At 37.0% G+C, this 15,691-nt stretch overlaps 1 protein-coding gene across 1 annotated transcript in view; it reads right to left on the reverse strand.

Annotated features, from left to right (window-relative positions):
• Positions 1 to 11,531: 11,531 nt before the first annotated feature.
• Col11a1 (collagen type XI alpha 1 chain) overlaps positions 11,532 to 15,691 on the reverse strand; it is a 189,869-nt gene continuing 185,709 nt past the window's right edge. The window contains 2 exon segments of the mRNA XM_032897445.1: positions 11,532 to 13,169; positions 14,638 to 14,871. Of these exon segments, the coding sequence (XP_032753336.1) occupies positions 13,023 to 13,169; positions 14,638 to 14,871 (381 nt within the window). The 3' untranslated portion in view covers positions 11,532 to 13,022.

The raw sequence follows: 15,691 nt of genomic DNA on the forward strand, positions 1-15,691 counted from the left end.
CGTATATAAAAAAATTATCTAATGAAAGCATAGAATTCATTTCCCATCTTTAACACAGGTAGTGAAATAGACCATGGTTCCTATGTTGGGTTATAATCTTTCTGCAACAGTCAATCAACTTCATCTTCTCTGATTTTAAAAATGTGGTAGTGTTCGCCATAGTTTTGTTTATTTTTTTCTCTGAAAGGCTTAGCCATGATGTTAATGGCCAGGCAAAACATTTTTTTCTAGATTACTTCAATTTTGACACAAGGACTGAGAGGAACCAACACACTACATTTTGTTATTTAGAACAGGCAGCCATGTTAGGCCTTAAGTTTCAGTTTTCCAAAGAAACAGCCAAGGCTTCAGACAATGAAGACCACAGACAATGGGTCTTTTTTTCTCCTTTCCTTTATTTTTTTTTCTTTTTTATGCTTTAATTCAATTTTACAAGCCAGGTTCATAGGCTTCATCGGCCTCCTGGTCTGCACCCTCCCCTGCCAACTGCTCTCTTTCCCATACCTCCATTCCCCACAGCTCCAAGAAAATGTCCCCCTCTAACCCCACCACCATCCTACCAGACAGTCAAACTCCCTGGGGCCTCCAGTCTCAAGGGTTAGGTGCATCTTCTCGTACTGAGGCCAGACCAGGTAGTTCTCTGATGGATATGTGTCAGGGGCCTCATATCATCTGGTATATGCTGCCTGGTTGGTGGCTTATGTCTGAGAGATCTCGGGGGTTCAGGTTAGTTGAAACATCTGATTTTCCCATGGGGCTCCCTCCTCAGCTTCTTCAAGCTTTTCCCTAATTCAACCACAAAGGTAAGCAGCTTCTGTCCATTGGTTGGTGCTAGTATCTACATCCAACATTTCCAGCTGCTTTGGGCCTCTCAGAGGGCAGCCATGCTAGAGTCCTGTCTGCAAGCACACCACAGCATCAGTGACGGTGTCAGGACCCCATGCCTCCCCTTGAGCTGGATCCCAATTTGGACCTGTCACTGGACTTAGTTTCCCTTAGGCTCGTCTCCATTTTTGTCCCTGGAGTTCCTTCAGATAGGAACAATTCAATTCTTGGTCAGAGCTTTTGTCTGTGGGTTGACAACCCTGTCTGTCTACTTGATGTCCTGTCACTCCACTGGAGGTGGACTCTAAAAGTTCCACCTCCCCACTGTAGAGCATTTCATTCAAGGTCCCTCCCTTTGACCGGAGAGTCTCTTGCCTCCCAGGTCTCTGGCACATTCTAGAAGGTCCTCCCACCTCCTACCTCCCGAGATTGTCTGTTTCTATTCTTTCTGCTGGCCCTCAGGGCTTCAATTCTGCCCCCCCCCAATACCTGATCATGGGGTTTTTAAAGGTTAACAATTAATTAAATAAATACACAAACAAAATAAAGTGTGTGTGTGGGCCAGTATTATTCAGACCAACTAATATAGTTCTGAAGGACAAACCTGTCTCTTTGGTCCCCAATTTCGGATTTCTATAATCTCTTTAATAAATTCTCCAGAAGTGTTAGGAAATTATCCTCTAAATCCTACTCCTGTGGCTTATAACAATATTCCTTAGGTGGCATGGGGAATCAGAGCAGTTTAAGGACTACCTATGGAGGAATCACGTCTCATGCCTTTTTTCAGCCCCATCTGGCAAACAGCTCCCTTCTGATTCAGAGAATCGTTGTCTAGCTGACTGCTGGCAATTGAGCTGGGCTCCCCCAAAGGACCCAACATAGGTATCAGCCCAAATCACTCTGTCCTGGGGACGGGTCTGTCTACACTATAAAGTTTATGATGCCACAAGCTGGTATATAGCTGTGCAGGTGCCTCTGCAGTAGCAGCAGCCGAGTGCATCTGTCACGCAGGCTCTGCAGACATCAATACAATTGTTATCTTAGGTGCTGGGATTTTATTTTCCACCATACTTTATTTACTTCATTGAGCAGTATTGAATTTTCTTCTGCGCGAGTTGGGCAGTGAGACTAAATCATCAGCAGGTGTTTGAAATTGTGCTCTAGATGATTGCTTGCTTCTATTTTGGGTGTTTTTTTTTTTTTTTTTGGATTTTCAATTTCAGTGGTCAGACCTGTGCTTCTCTTCACTGTGGAAGTTTAAGCAAGTTTCTGAGGCATGGCTTCCGATTTATTCCTTGTTTCTCCTGTGTCAGAACAAGATGGAAACTACAAACTGTTTTACAGGATGGTTCGTCATCTCAGAGAATGTTCTAGTGTTATGAAAGAAGGAAATGGAGGACACTTCTTGGTCATATCAAAAAAAAATGAGTAAGCTTTCCTCACAAGTTTTGTCTTATGAGATTTTTTTCTATTAAGTTCAAATGAAATCTTTCTTAAATATACTATATTTGCTCTCCCATTGTCATTGAAATGGAAACATTTCCACATTTTTAGTCCTTTGCCACACATACTTTCTTGGGTCACCAGTTAAGGGTACAGAAATTCTTTAATTCCTCCAACGGGGGTCCCAGTCTCAGTTCAGTGGTTTGCGGCTAGCATTCGCCTCTGTATTTGTCATGCTCTGACTGTGTCTCTCAGGAGAGATCTATATCTGGTTCCTGTCAGCATACAAGATTTATTATTCTTATTAGTATTGTTATTAACTGTTATTCTTATTAATGTTTTTGATGCTTAACGTTGATTATAAACTTGAAGGGATTTAGAATCATCCAACAGGCAAGTTTTAGGTCACACCTTGGGGATGGTCTAGATTCGACTAATCAATGGATGTCCTTGTGAGACAATTATCTCTCGGTTGCATACACCAAGTTCAAAGTCCCATTGTGAAGGTGGGTGGCGTCTTGCAGTGGTCTTCAGGTAAGGAGGAGCATAGGAAAACTTCTGCTTTCTGTCGGTTTTGGTGTTCGCTCACTGCATTGTTGCCTTTGCTCCAGCCATGCTTTGCTGATGTCAGCATCCAACTTCTTCAGAGTTCCAACATGGGCTGAAGAATAGTGTATCACCAAGGAATCTTTCAGGACTGCAGCAAAACATGCAGGTACCTCATGTGCTAAGCAGGTACCTGTGCAGCCTCTGGTATGTGTACGAGAAGTTGCTGGACTGCCCAAGCAATATGCTCTAAGTCAATCTAATAAATCACATTTTAACACAATTTTCTTCTATTAGTTCTGTTATAATAGCCTTTAATGGCCATGGTTTTGGTTAACTATATGACATACATATTTTTGGTGGGTCAATTTGTATTATCATGTAGGTAAAACCTAAATAGAAGGGGGAAAACTTTAGCCTGAATATCAACTACAGCAAATGCTAAGATGGGTACTCAATGACAATAAATATGATTGTGGGGTTAGACTTATTACTACGAATGTGGCACTGCAAAATAGGCATATTAATGAACCATGGCTGAAACAGTTATTTTTGTTAGTGTATATATTACCTTTAAATTCTGAAATATAAGAACTCATGTCTGCCTCAACTGCCATGATATTCCCAGGAGAAGTAAATGCATGTGTGTTTTAGCTCAACCTACTGCTCTTTTATATACTCATTCACATATTAATGTGTGCCCTCCATTTATGTTTAAAACCTGTCTGCCAAAATACTATCTGATAATTGCACAGATCAAAACACCCCACTGTCCTCTGAAAGTTTGCTATTTGTTGACCAGCTTTTGGTCTTCCCTCCTGCAGGTGTTTCTTCTTTTCATTTCTGAGGGTACGTGGTGACTATAACTCATCCAATGATCTACAGTTGACTTTTTCATGACTAGATCTCTAAGCAAAGTTTCTTCTTTTCTATACTGGAAATAGATCCATAAATTTAATTTCTGTGCTACTCATTCTTTACATGTTCCCCTCTGAAGATCACATCATCATTGGGGAATCTTCATGAGTTTTTCATCTGTCTGTAATAATATAAATAATAATAAACATTTAACTAATACTTCATATTATGATTGTTGTTGAAGTTTGGTCTTTTGCTATGTATTGTAATGCTAAATACTGGCCTCCAAGGCTTGGTTGCCCCCAGGAATGAAAAGAATCTCGGCCTGTAGACAAAGTAATGTTATGTGACCTTGTTCCTTAGTTTAAAACCAGTGGTTGTGTGAAGATACAGTTTGTATCTGGGTAGGAGAGAACTGGTGGGTTTTTAGTTCTGGGACTTTGGAGTCTGAGGCAGAGACCAAGAAAAGAGAGGGAAGAAAGTGGAGAGAAGGGTAGGTGAGTCTTGGAAACATGACCACTATGGCTGGCTAATTGGACATAGGAGTTATTCAGGTGGAATATGACCTGTTAGAACTCAGGGTTATTGATAGAGATGTAAACATAATGGCATCGAGGATAGATACCTGTCCAACTCTAATGCTTTTAAGGCTTATCATAACTATCAAAGTTGTGTGTCTTTTATCTGGGAACAAAGGCAAGGTAGAAACTGCAGATTAAGATAAAATATTTACTGCAATAGTTTGTAGGGCTGTACAAAAACTAAGCTACAAACTAAGAGGCTGTAAAAACAGAAGCTGAATGTATCATTCTTCTAGAGGTTACAAACTGAGAAGTGATTTTTTTTTGTGAGCAATGGAGGAAAGGTAAATTCCTGCAATTGTTTGCCTCCTGTTCCTGCCTGTCTCTAGTTCAAATTTCTCCTTTCTTTGATGACTTATTAGTAATGGACCAAATTCCATTATTATAATAATCTTGATTACATTTGTAAAAGTCTGAATTTAAGAGTTAGATGTTGGAATTTAACCTATAATCTGTTTATTATATAATCATAGATAATTTTTGGTTATGAATGCTGTACATGTTTACTCTGGTTATATAGGAAAAACTACCATGTAATTCAGAACATTTAAAAGTGCTATGTAATCAAGAGATGAAGAAATTACGTTCATACACAGGTTCAAAAATGAAAACAGGCATGTACATTTGAGTGAACAGAAAATATTGCAGACTTTAATAGTAACAAAGATTTTTAAAAGCAAATCTGGATACTAGTGCAAATGAAACTTAAATAAGCTTCGAAAACAAGACATTTAAGGTCTGGTGTATGCTTGACATCACAGAGAAACTATGAATAAAAACACAAGGTATGTTTATGTGGAACAAAGGGGTGTGAACAATCAGGCATGTGTTGTCAGGTTTGGAAATTTTAAATTATATTGTCAAAATGTATATCCAGTCTTCTAATGATTGCTTTCCACAGTATGCCAAGCTCACAGAAATCAGTCAGAAAGAACATAGCTGCATATATAAAACAATAAAAATACCAAAAAATCTCCATGATAATTACTCTTTTAATGTAGTGGTTGTAAAGCATTCATACATGTTTTAAGTATATTAGCATTAAGAACTGTATGTTTGCTAAGAATAGAAGGATGGCCATGGATCATTCATTAAGCCCCTCATTGCTAATCAGATAGTTTGGCATTCTCTAGATCAATGTGCAAATAAGTTCCTCAAATTTCTTGAGAAATTATGTATCGCTTCTCTCAGACAAAGCATTCAATAAAGCCAAGACTTTATGTAGAAATATGAAAAGTACAGAGAAATGGATGAAGTATAAATGTTGTCTTATTTCTCTCTTTAGTTAACTGGGTCCTGTGATTCTCCAAAGACACACACAACTGAACACGTGGTTCCTTTTGTTGAGCAGATGTGCTACTTAAAGGCAACTCTGAGACTTCCGAAGTACTAAAGCTTCTGATAACAATGAGTGTGATTCTGAAAGCTTTGCATCACTGAGGATTCTGCTGAGGAGCTGACGAGCTGGCAAAGATCTGCAAGGCTGGCACTGAGCTTCCTTCCAGATGCTTTGCCTGAATGACGTTACCTAGCTGCCTGAAGATCTGCTCAGAACTTTTGAAATTTATTTGATGATTCATTTCTTCCCTTGTCCTAGAGATGAAGATTTTATGCAAAAAGAACTGATTTGAAGACATGACTTGGATATTCCTGTGGCATGTTCTCAAAGACAAGTCACAACTAAGACACTCTACTATGGTTTAGCACAAAATGCAGCCTTAACCTTCAGTGTATGCGAATCACCTGTGAAACATGATGTTTTCTAGAATCTTAGTTTTTTATACTTAGAAATGTGACAGGAATCTCATTATTACAACTTATAAAATTGATTTCAGCAGTTTTAGCAAACTACAGACAAACCACAGTTTTAAAAAATTTAAGGTCAACAGTGAAACTGGGGGTTCTTTTAATTTTTATTTCTCTCTTTCTGTGTGTGCCTCTTTCTCTCTCTCTCTCTCTCTCTCTCGCTCTCTTGCTCTCTCGCTCTCTCGCTCTTGCTCTCTCTCTGGTGGTGGTGGTGGTGTGTGTGAGTGAGTGTGTGTGTGTGTGTGTGAGTGAATGTGTGTGTGTGTGTGAGTGAGTGTGTGTGTGTGTGTGTGAGTGTGTGTGTGTGTGTGTGGTGGAGTGTGTGTGTGTGTGTGTGTGTGTGTGTGTGTGTGTGTGTGTGTGTGTGTGTGTGTGCAGGTGCTCATGTAGGCCAGAAGAGAGATACAGGATTCCAGGAACTTGAGTTACACTTTACTTTGAGCTGTCTAAGTGGGTTCTGGGAAACAAACCTAAGTTCTGTATGAGCAGAACTCTCCTTTAATAACTGAGTCATTTTTCCAGCTGTAATTTTATTTATTTTTAAATTTATATTGGATATGCCTTTGAGTGAAGTGTTCTTTTAGATAAAACTCTTCATATACACAGGAACATATGAGGTTAATTCTTGATTAAGAATTTATTAATTCAGTTCTTATTTAACAACTTAAGTATATTTTGTGTTTTCTTGAAACAGATGAGGTACCCAAGCTTGTTTTATTAAGGGTTCAGTTACACACTTTTGCAAAATGCTAGGATGGTGGTTTCTACAAATAAAATTTCCCACAGTATCTCTTTGTTCCACTAAACTTAATGTTAAACCCATAGGTTTGATCAAAAATATTCTGTCATTTTAGATACATATTCTTTTCTGCTCCAGACTATTGCCTTCCAAGGAGGTATGCAAATGTTTTATTTAGATGAGAGGCTTTACATACTAGTGGATTTACAGATAAGCCTCTGCTCAAAAATGTGGGATAGAATGACAGTGGATAGAAGAGGTATATGAATTTAAGCTTTATTGATTATTTTATAAAATGTAAATCTTTATGGACAGAAACACGTCCACCTCTTTAGTTAATTATAGGCATATGAAGGTAGTAGGGATATACACTTCTGTCTGTCTTCCTGCCAGTAGTTTTCCATGGTGCTGTTGAAAGGATGTTATTAAATAAATCCTACATATAATGAAAGAGCATTCCAGCAATGACAGAGATTTGTAGTTTTTGAATAGAAAGGTTAACCATGTTTCTGTAACTCTTTTATGCCACTCTCATCTTTGTTTTACCATGATCAAATTTTCTCATAATTATAGACTACTAGATTTAGCGAGAAAATACCAGAGGATTCTACAGTGATTGATAGGTAGTAATTACTGAACTTGTAATGTTGTATGCGGGACATTTTCTGTCAGTCACTTCATGATAAATCACCCTACAATCTTCATGGCTCTCTGGCTGTATGTGCATCAAGCTATAGCTAATCTTACAGCCAGTGCCAGAAGATAGGATGAGCAAAGTAGAACTGGAGAGAGCTCTGAGCCTATTAGACTCATTCTTCTGTAAAGCACAACATCCTGGTACAAGAAAAAGAGACGCGAGGAGCTTTGTGTGAAGACTTTAGACTTGCTGCATGTTAACATGGCTTGTCACACAGTTTGGTGTGGTTTGTAAATTGTTCCTAATCTGCAAGGTGAGACCCTGCTAATCTGGGTCTGTGTAATGAAGTGGTTGGTGTAAAGATCTACTTTTGAGCAGCCAGATATTTATAGAAATTCTGAACTAGGTGTTGTATGTGTGTGTGTGTGTGTGTGTGTGTGTGTGTGTGTGTGTGTGTGTGTGTGCTGTATGTTCATTCTAGGCTTTATGGCAAGAATTAATACTGTGCTGATTATAGTAATAATGTAATAGGAGGAAATATTCAGCTACTGCCACTTAGATGGCGTGGGGTAGATGCTTATCCAATATGCTGTAATTATTTTGCATGAAGTAAATTATGAGATGAAATTAACAAGTTAAAAGTTTCAGGGCCATTCTCATGCATTGTTTCATTTAAGAACATACCTCATTCTGAAAAAATCACATGTTCATCAAACATTTTACCATGTGATTGGTTAGAAAACTACCTCAGCATCCTTATATCGTTTTGCCAATCTTCCTTATATTTATTGTAGAGGTAGCCATAGGGAAGATGTTCAATTAGGGGTTATTCATCTGGCAATTATATAATAATTTCACAGGGTATTATATAGCTATTAGGCATTCAGTAAATTACAAATATATTGATGCTTTAATCTTAATATAGAGATGGTTTACTAAACAATCTTACTACCAACTATATCATGAAGAGTAGAGGATTTAGTGACAGAGTTTTAACATAGTAGGCCTATGACTTTGCATGTACTGAGTGTGAAGAATATCCATGGCTATAGAGAAATGGACAGCAGAAATTCCTTTGTGAAAAATTGTGGTAAATCTTATGTGCACATAGAGACAAAACTTAATAGAGTTTACCAACATTTTACAAACAACCCTAATAGATTCAAATGTGAAAACGTAATGTAAAATAAAAGCATTTCTAAGCTATTAATTATTCAACACTTTATTTTCATGTATAAGTTGAATAAATGTAGGCTTCCATAAGTGTATTTTGACAGATGACCAAGGAAGTCACTGGCATATAGCCAAGGATAACAAAAACTCAGGATAGCAAAAACTATTATCAACAATAAACGAACTTCTGGGGAAATCACTATCCCTGAACTCAAGCAGTATTATAGACCAACAGTGAGTTTTAAAAAATGTATGGTATTGGTACAGAGACAGGCAGGTAGATCAGTGGAATAAACTGAAGACCCAGAAATGAACCCACACACTTATGGTCACTTGGTCTTTGACAAAGGAGATAAAAACCATCCAGTGGAAAAAAAGACATCATTTTCAACAAATCACCATTTGGTTCAACTGGTGATCCACATATAGAAGAATGAAAATCAATCCATTCTTATCACCCTGTACAACATTTAAGTACAAGTGGATCAAGGACCTCCACATCAAACCAGATATACACTCAAACTAATAGAAGAGAAACTGGGGGAAGAGTCTTGAACACATGGACACTGGGGAAATTTTCCTGAACAGAACACCATTGGCTTATGCTCTAAGATCAATAATAGACAAATGGGACATCATAAGATTTCAAAGCTTCTGTAAGGCAAAGGACACTGTCATTAGAACAAAACAGCAGCCAATAGATTGGAAAAAGATCTTTACCAATCCTATATCTGATAGAGGGCTAATATCCAATATATACAAAGAACACAAGAAGTTAGACTCCAGATAGTCAAATAACCCTATCCAAAATGGGGTACAGAGCTAAACAAAGAATTCTCAACTGATGAATGTCAGATGGATGAGAAGCATCTAAAGAAAGGTTCAAGATCAAAGTCATCAGGTAAATGCAAATCAAAACAATCCTGAGATTCTACTTCACACCAGTCAGAATGGCTAAGATAATAACTCAGTTGACAACAGATGCTGGCAACGATGTGGAGAAAGAGGAACACTCCTTCATTGTCGGTGGGATTGCAAGCTGGTTCAACCACTCTGAAAATCAGTCTTGAGGTTCCTCAGAAAATTGGACATAGTACTACCTGAGGACCCAGCTATACCTCTCCTGGGCATATACCCAAAAGGTGCTCCAACATATAACAAGGACACATGCTTAGTTTATAACAGCTTCATTATAATAGCCAGAAGCTGGACAGAACCCAGATGTCCCTCAACAGAGGAATGGATACAGAAAATGTAGTACATTTACACAATGGGGTACTATTCAGCTTTTAAAAACAATGACTTCATGAAATTCTTAGGCAAATGTATGAAATTAGAAAATATACTGAGTGAGGTAACACAATCACAAAAACAACCACACATGATATGCATTCACTGATGAGTGGATATTAGTTCAAATGCTCAGATTACCTAAGATACAATCCATAGATCACATGAAACTCAAGAAAAAGGAGGACCAAAGTTTGGATGCTTCAGTCCTTCTTAGAAGGGGGAACAAACATATTTATAGGAGGAGATATGGAAACAAAGCTGGGAGCAGAGCCTGAAGTAAAGGCCATCCAGAGGCTGCCCTACCTGAGGATCCAGCCCATTTACAGCCACCAAACCCAGACGATATTTCTGATGCCAAGAGGTGCATGCTGACAGGAGGCTGATATAACTGTCTTAGGAGACTGAGAGACTCTGCCAGAGCATGACAAATACAGAGACAATCTCTCACAGCTAACCTTTGAACTAAGAACTGGGTCTCCAATGGAGGAGTTAGAGAAAGGATTAAAGGTGTTGAAGGGGTTTGCAACCTCATAAGAATAGCAATACCAACCCACCAGAGCTCCCAGGGACTAAATCACCATCCAAAGAGTACACATGGACAGACCCATGGTTCCAGCTGCATATGTAGTAGAGGGTGGCATCATTGGGATGAGAGGCTGTTGGTCCTGACAAGGCTTGATGCCCCAATATAGAGGAAAGTCAGGCTGGGGAGGCAGGAAGGGGTGGGTGGGTAGAAGGGGTAACACCATCATAGAAGGGAGAGGAGGAATAGAATAGTGGTTTATGAACAGGAATCCAGAAAAGGGGAAACATTTGAAATGTAAATTAAAAATACCCAATAAAAAAAAGTCATCTTCCCAAAATTTCTGACATTTTGTGATGGTTTCCATTAAAAGAAGTATAATGAAATGTTTATTCACTCAAAATAATCCTTTTCAAGTTATTTTGTTTACTTTGGGCTTATAATTTAAGAATGAAAATTATTCCAAAAATTCCTTGTACTATCATGTGACCCATTCTTTGTGCAAGATCGAAAAAGCATCTGTACTTTTAATTCCAATAACTTTGATTTGTTCCAATATCATCTAATAAATGTGCTTTTAATTTTTCCTGGTTTTATTTATTGTCCAGATGAAATCATCCAAGGAAAGAGAGAAAAATCCTCATGTCAGATAAAAGATCATGTCCAAACAAAAAATGGACAAAGTGTGTCTGCATTTATTATCTTAGCTATCAAATTCATTTCATTAAAAAGACAACTACTTTGGCATAAGTTAATATACAACATATTCTTTCTTTAATGCATGTAATTTAACTTCTATGAAAACTTTCTTCCTAAACTAACATTATCTCATGTATGATTTAAAGAATTAATAATTTGCTGGGAAAATATTTTTAGTTTTGAAGTCATGAACCTGTATGAGACCTGTAAAGGCCATTTTGAAATGCTAAATATAAGTTATCATTTTCTTGGAAATGTATGCCATCATCAACTATATTTGAGAACTTATCTTTGAAGGTTAACATGCAAGGGTTACAGATTTCTCTTCTGGATGGTCAAGTGTGACAATCAAAAGTCTTTTTGTAGATAAGAGTGAATTGCAACCTGCTTAAGAAAGAAAATGACCAATCCAGGTAGACAAGACTTGATTTATTGATAAAATTCATATCTCCTTCCTCCAAAGGACATTTACAAACTTGGTTTCAGAAATAAAGAAATTCCGAATTACAAATGTTCACTTTTAAATGTCAAGATTACAGATTATGTTCTTTGAGATAAATTATCAGTTGATAAATGTTCCAGTGGTATCTGGTATCAATTAATTTAACACTTCATATAAGAAATTATAATAAAACATTTATTTTCAAGTCTTACATATATTACTTAAAATAGATACAAAATTCAGTTGGTGATTTTAAAATTTTATTGCTACTCCAAGGTATGTGAAAGAAAAATACCTTAGTGGAAAAAAAAGAGAGGAATTGATTGTCTTGAGCAAATATGACTTTTGAAACAGTCCACCCTATATATTTAGCTACTAGGTTGGTCAGATGTTGAAAATAATTACTTTTAAATAAAGGAACTGTATTCATTGGGCAAGTAAAATAATATTTTGGACTATGCCACTTGTATCAGATTTTAAAAGTCCATTGTTAAAAACCTAACATTGCACAAATTCATAAACAATTGCTTATTTTCCATCTTTAATATCAGTTTGCATTACTGAAGCGCACTGAAGACAATGAAAGAAGATTAGTTAGAGAAATAATTGTACAAAAACTTATTTCCTGGGTGGATGTTAAGAACAATTTCTCATACATATTTTCCTGTCCAAAAATATAAATTTTCTTGTTTTCCATATATACAAGTATTTGGTGAAGTCTGGGTTCTGAGAAGAAAATTTTCGAGGTATAGCACTGAATTAATTTTTAAAATGCGTGACGTTTCTGGCTGAAACTCAAAAAGTTACTCTTAGCAGAACAGGGATGATGGGCATGTCTGGGTTTGACCACTGTGAAATTCGTCAGTGACATCAAATAACTGAACTCTTCAACATCAACACATACAAAGGCATTTTATTATCAATCAAAGAAAGGCAATTAGAGTGAGCAGAAATACAACTTGAGATTTTGTATCACAATATTTATTGTCATCACAGTTGCACAACTGTCACAAAATTCGAGATAGGTGGGATTCAGAGTCACGTGCAAGTTTTGGAAATGGACACAGGGAAGACAGTGTAGAACTGTACATAAAATAATTACAATTTATGAAACACACTTTTACTATATCTTTGATGGATGGGAATGAGCACCATTTTGTTTTTTACGAATATATATTTTCTCTCTTTTTGTTTTCTACAGCACCAACAAAATCCAAATAGGAAAAGGAGAGATGAGGGTTGAGAATCAAGAATCAGCCCTGTTGCCATCTCAGCCACTACCTTACATGGTTATGACTACCAGAACTTCTTTCCTCGGACTGTGCCTCTGTCAGGCATCAGTGATTCCTAAACAGGTTTCCTATACCGTCCTTCTTCAAAACTTGCATGTGGCATAAAATGGATTGGCGGCACCAAGGTATTTTTTCTGTTGGTTTCATATGGTCTTCATCCTAATCTTAGCCAAGAAAGCAAGCTGGACCAACTTCAAATCCAAACTTCTGATTCTGATCACCAAAATCATTGATCATTACATCAATGATGGGTACTTGATCAATTTTCGGAGTATTGATCTCAATCACTGTCTTTTCATAGCCTTTTCGGGACTGTAAAGTTAAGCAGAAATTAAAAGTTATTTCATCACTTTTAAAATACATGTTATTTCCTTAGTTAATTATCTGATCTGAGCTATAAAAGTGAAAGAGAAGAGATCACCAATAACTTGGTAAAAATTCTTTTTTTTAAATCAATGATGTCACATGAAGATTTAAACTTTGTTGACAATTAGACTTTGCTGTATGATTTCAATTGTTTGATTATGCATGGTTAAAAGGAATCTGAGTGAAAACATATAACTCCATATGAAATGTGTCTACTGAGTCATACATAAATAAGAAATTCTTACTAATTTAGGTTTAAAGGTACAAAAACAAAATTAAATTATTTTAGGAGAAATCAGAATAACACTGTCCATGTGTGATGAGACACTGAGCTGCGTGATGAGAATTCTGACAGAATTTCCTCTGGTCCTCCTAAGCATGGGTTTATTCTTGGAATTTGCTTCTGTGCCCCTCCCAAGTGTAGTACGCATGAGTGGGTTTGCTTTCGATTACACAATGTTGCTTGCTTTTGTTATTCAAAAGGTGTTTTCAAGCAGGCCCCATCTTTGAATTTCTATTCTGCTTGAGCTCATGTATTCTTTATTTCTTCAGAACATAAATTGTCTGATGCTCTAATTAAAGTTGGCTCTTGCATGAGACCTTAGCCCACCTAATGGACCTTCGAGGTTCCATTCTTCCAGGTTCACACCACCAGTTTTGATGGCAAAAGCGTAGGAATTCAGATCAGTTAGTTAAAAGTCAAATATTTCTACAGTGGTTAATTTTATAACCACAACAGTGCAATACACCGGGGAGCTTTCTAGATCTTTTTCTGACTCACTTTCCCCCTCTTCTTCTTTTTTCTTGTACCAAAACTCAGATTGCTAAAGTAATGGACTTTGTTGTTTGTAACTGACATCACTTGGGCCATTAACTCTAAACTAAGGCAATTGCTATTATATGAAATTCCCACATGTTAAAACAATTTTAGAGAATAAATGAAATTCCAGGGAAAAATATACAATTGTTCAAAAGCTGGTATGATGTTTCTTTCAAAAGACATACAAAAAAGGTCTATGAATAATATAATATAATTCCTTTGTCATTTTTAAACTCTTAGATTCAGGGGTTGGTTAGTACACTGTTTTTATTTTATTTAATTTGAGTGACTGTTGTTAATATTTTTCAAACATCAGATGCATATATAACAACATATGGTCTAATGTTACCTTCTGCTAGATCTTCAAAACTAGATATTTAGGACTGTATTTCAGGGTATCATGTGTCCATGTGCCTAGGTGGTTTCTAATACGTTGTATCTTAAATTTTAATATGTCAGTGCTGAGCACTAAGTCTTCCTAATAACTGATATCCACTTTAAGAAACACATCTGGATTTGCACCTTAACCAAGTAGCCCACACTGCTTCTCAAGCCCGAACCCCTGGAAAGGAAGCAGACTGAGACTGGACTTACCGCACAGCCATCATATAAAGCTTTGATGTGTGGGTTGTTCTCATAGGACATTTCCTCATCATTCGATCCCAGAAACCGAAGGGCTTTGTCATAGCTTCCTGATAAGACGTCATACCAAGCCGTTGACTGGTGGCAATTGTAGGTGAAGTTTTGTCTGGCAGAGGCCGTCAGGAGCTTCAGGAATGTCATTTGTACCATATTGATGGAATTGCCTTCCACATCTAAGTAGGAAAGCTGGAAGAAAAGAGTAATAAGGCACATCAGGACTGTTCTTCCTTTTCAATTACTCTTATATTTTTACAGTTCTTCATTCTTGGGATAATTAAATACTGGCTGTGAATAACACTGCCAGGTCTTGGTGATCCTAAAGGGAATACTATCATTTTATAAAGAAATGTGGCAAGAGTCAAAAAAGCCAGATAGGGGCTTTGCCCCCAGCACTGGGACCCCCCACACCTCAGTTATTAAAATACTGCTCAGATTTTAAACTAATTTACTTTATCTTCCAGGTTTTATTTTAACAAGTAAATACTGTAAAGGAAGCAAATGTTCTGTCTCTAAGAGATATTTCAGCATAGTTGTAAATCTTTTAAATGGTAAGATAGTAATTTTTTTGTTGAACAAAAAATGAAGAACCTGGGCTGGGGATTTAGCTCAGCGGTAGAGCACTTACCTAGGAAGCGCAAGGCCCTGGGTTTGGTCCCCAGCTCCGAAAAAAAAGAACCAAAAAAAAAGAATCTTGCCACAAAGTAAACAGTGGATGGGTTCTATATGGTTTGATTCTTCAGAAATCTTGCAATCTATCTACTTTACATGAATCTTTAACACTGTCCTAGTCCTCTACAATGTTTTGGCTTCTTAGCATAGATGGGAATTTGTCCATTTTCAGGTAAAGCATAGGTTCTATTTTTAAATCAACATCATCAAGCAGAGCATCCCAGAAAATTTTAGTCAGCTTATATATCAATCACGATGTTGTTCTTACAGAGTAAAATGTTCTGAGTTGCAAATTACTAAGGTATGATATCTTCAACTATTTTGACAGGAATGGCGT

This window comes from Rattus rattus, chromosome 3 (genome assembly GCF_011064425.1).
Source record: "Rattus rattus isolate New Zealand chromosome 3, Rrattus_CSIRO_v1, whole genome shotgun sequence".
In the NCBI taxonomy this organism is placed as follows: domain Eukaryota; kingdom Metazoa; phylum Chordata; class Mammalia; order Rodentia; family Muridae; genus Rattus; species Rattus rattus.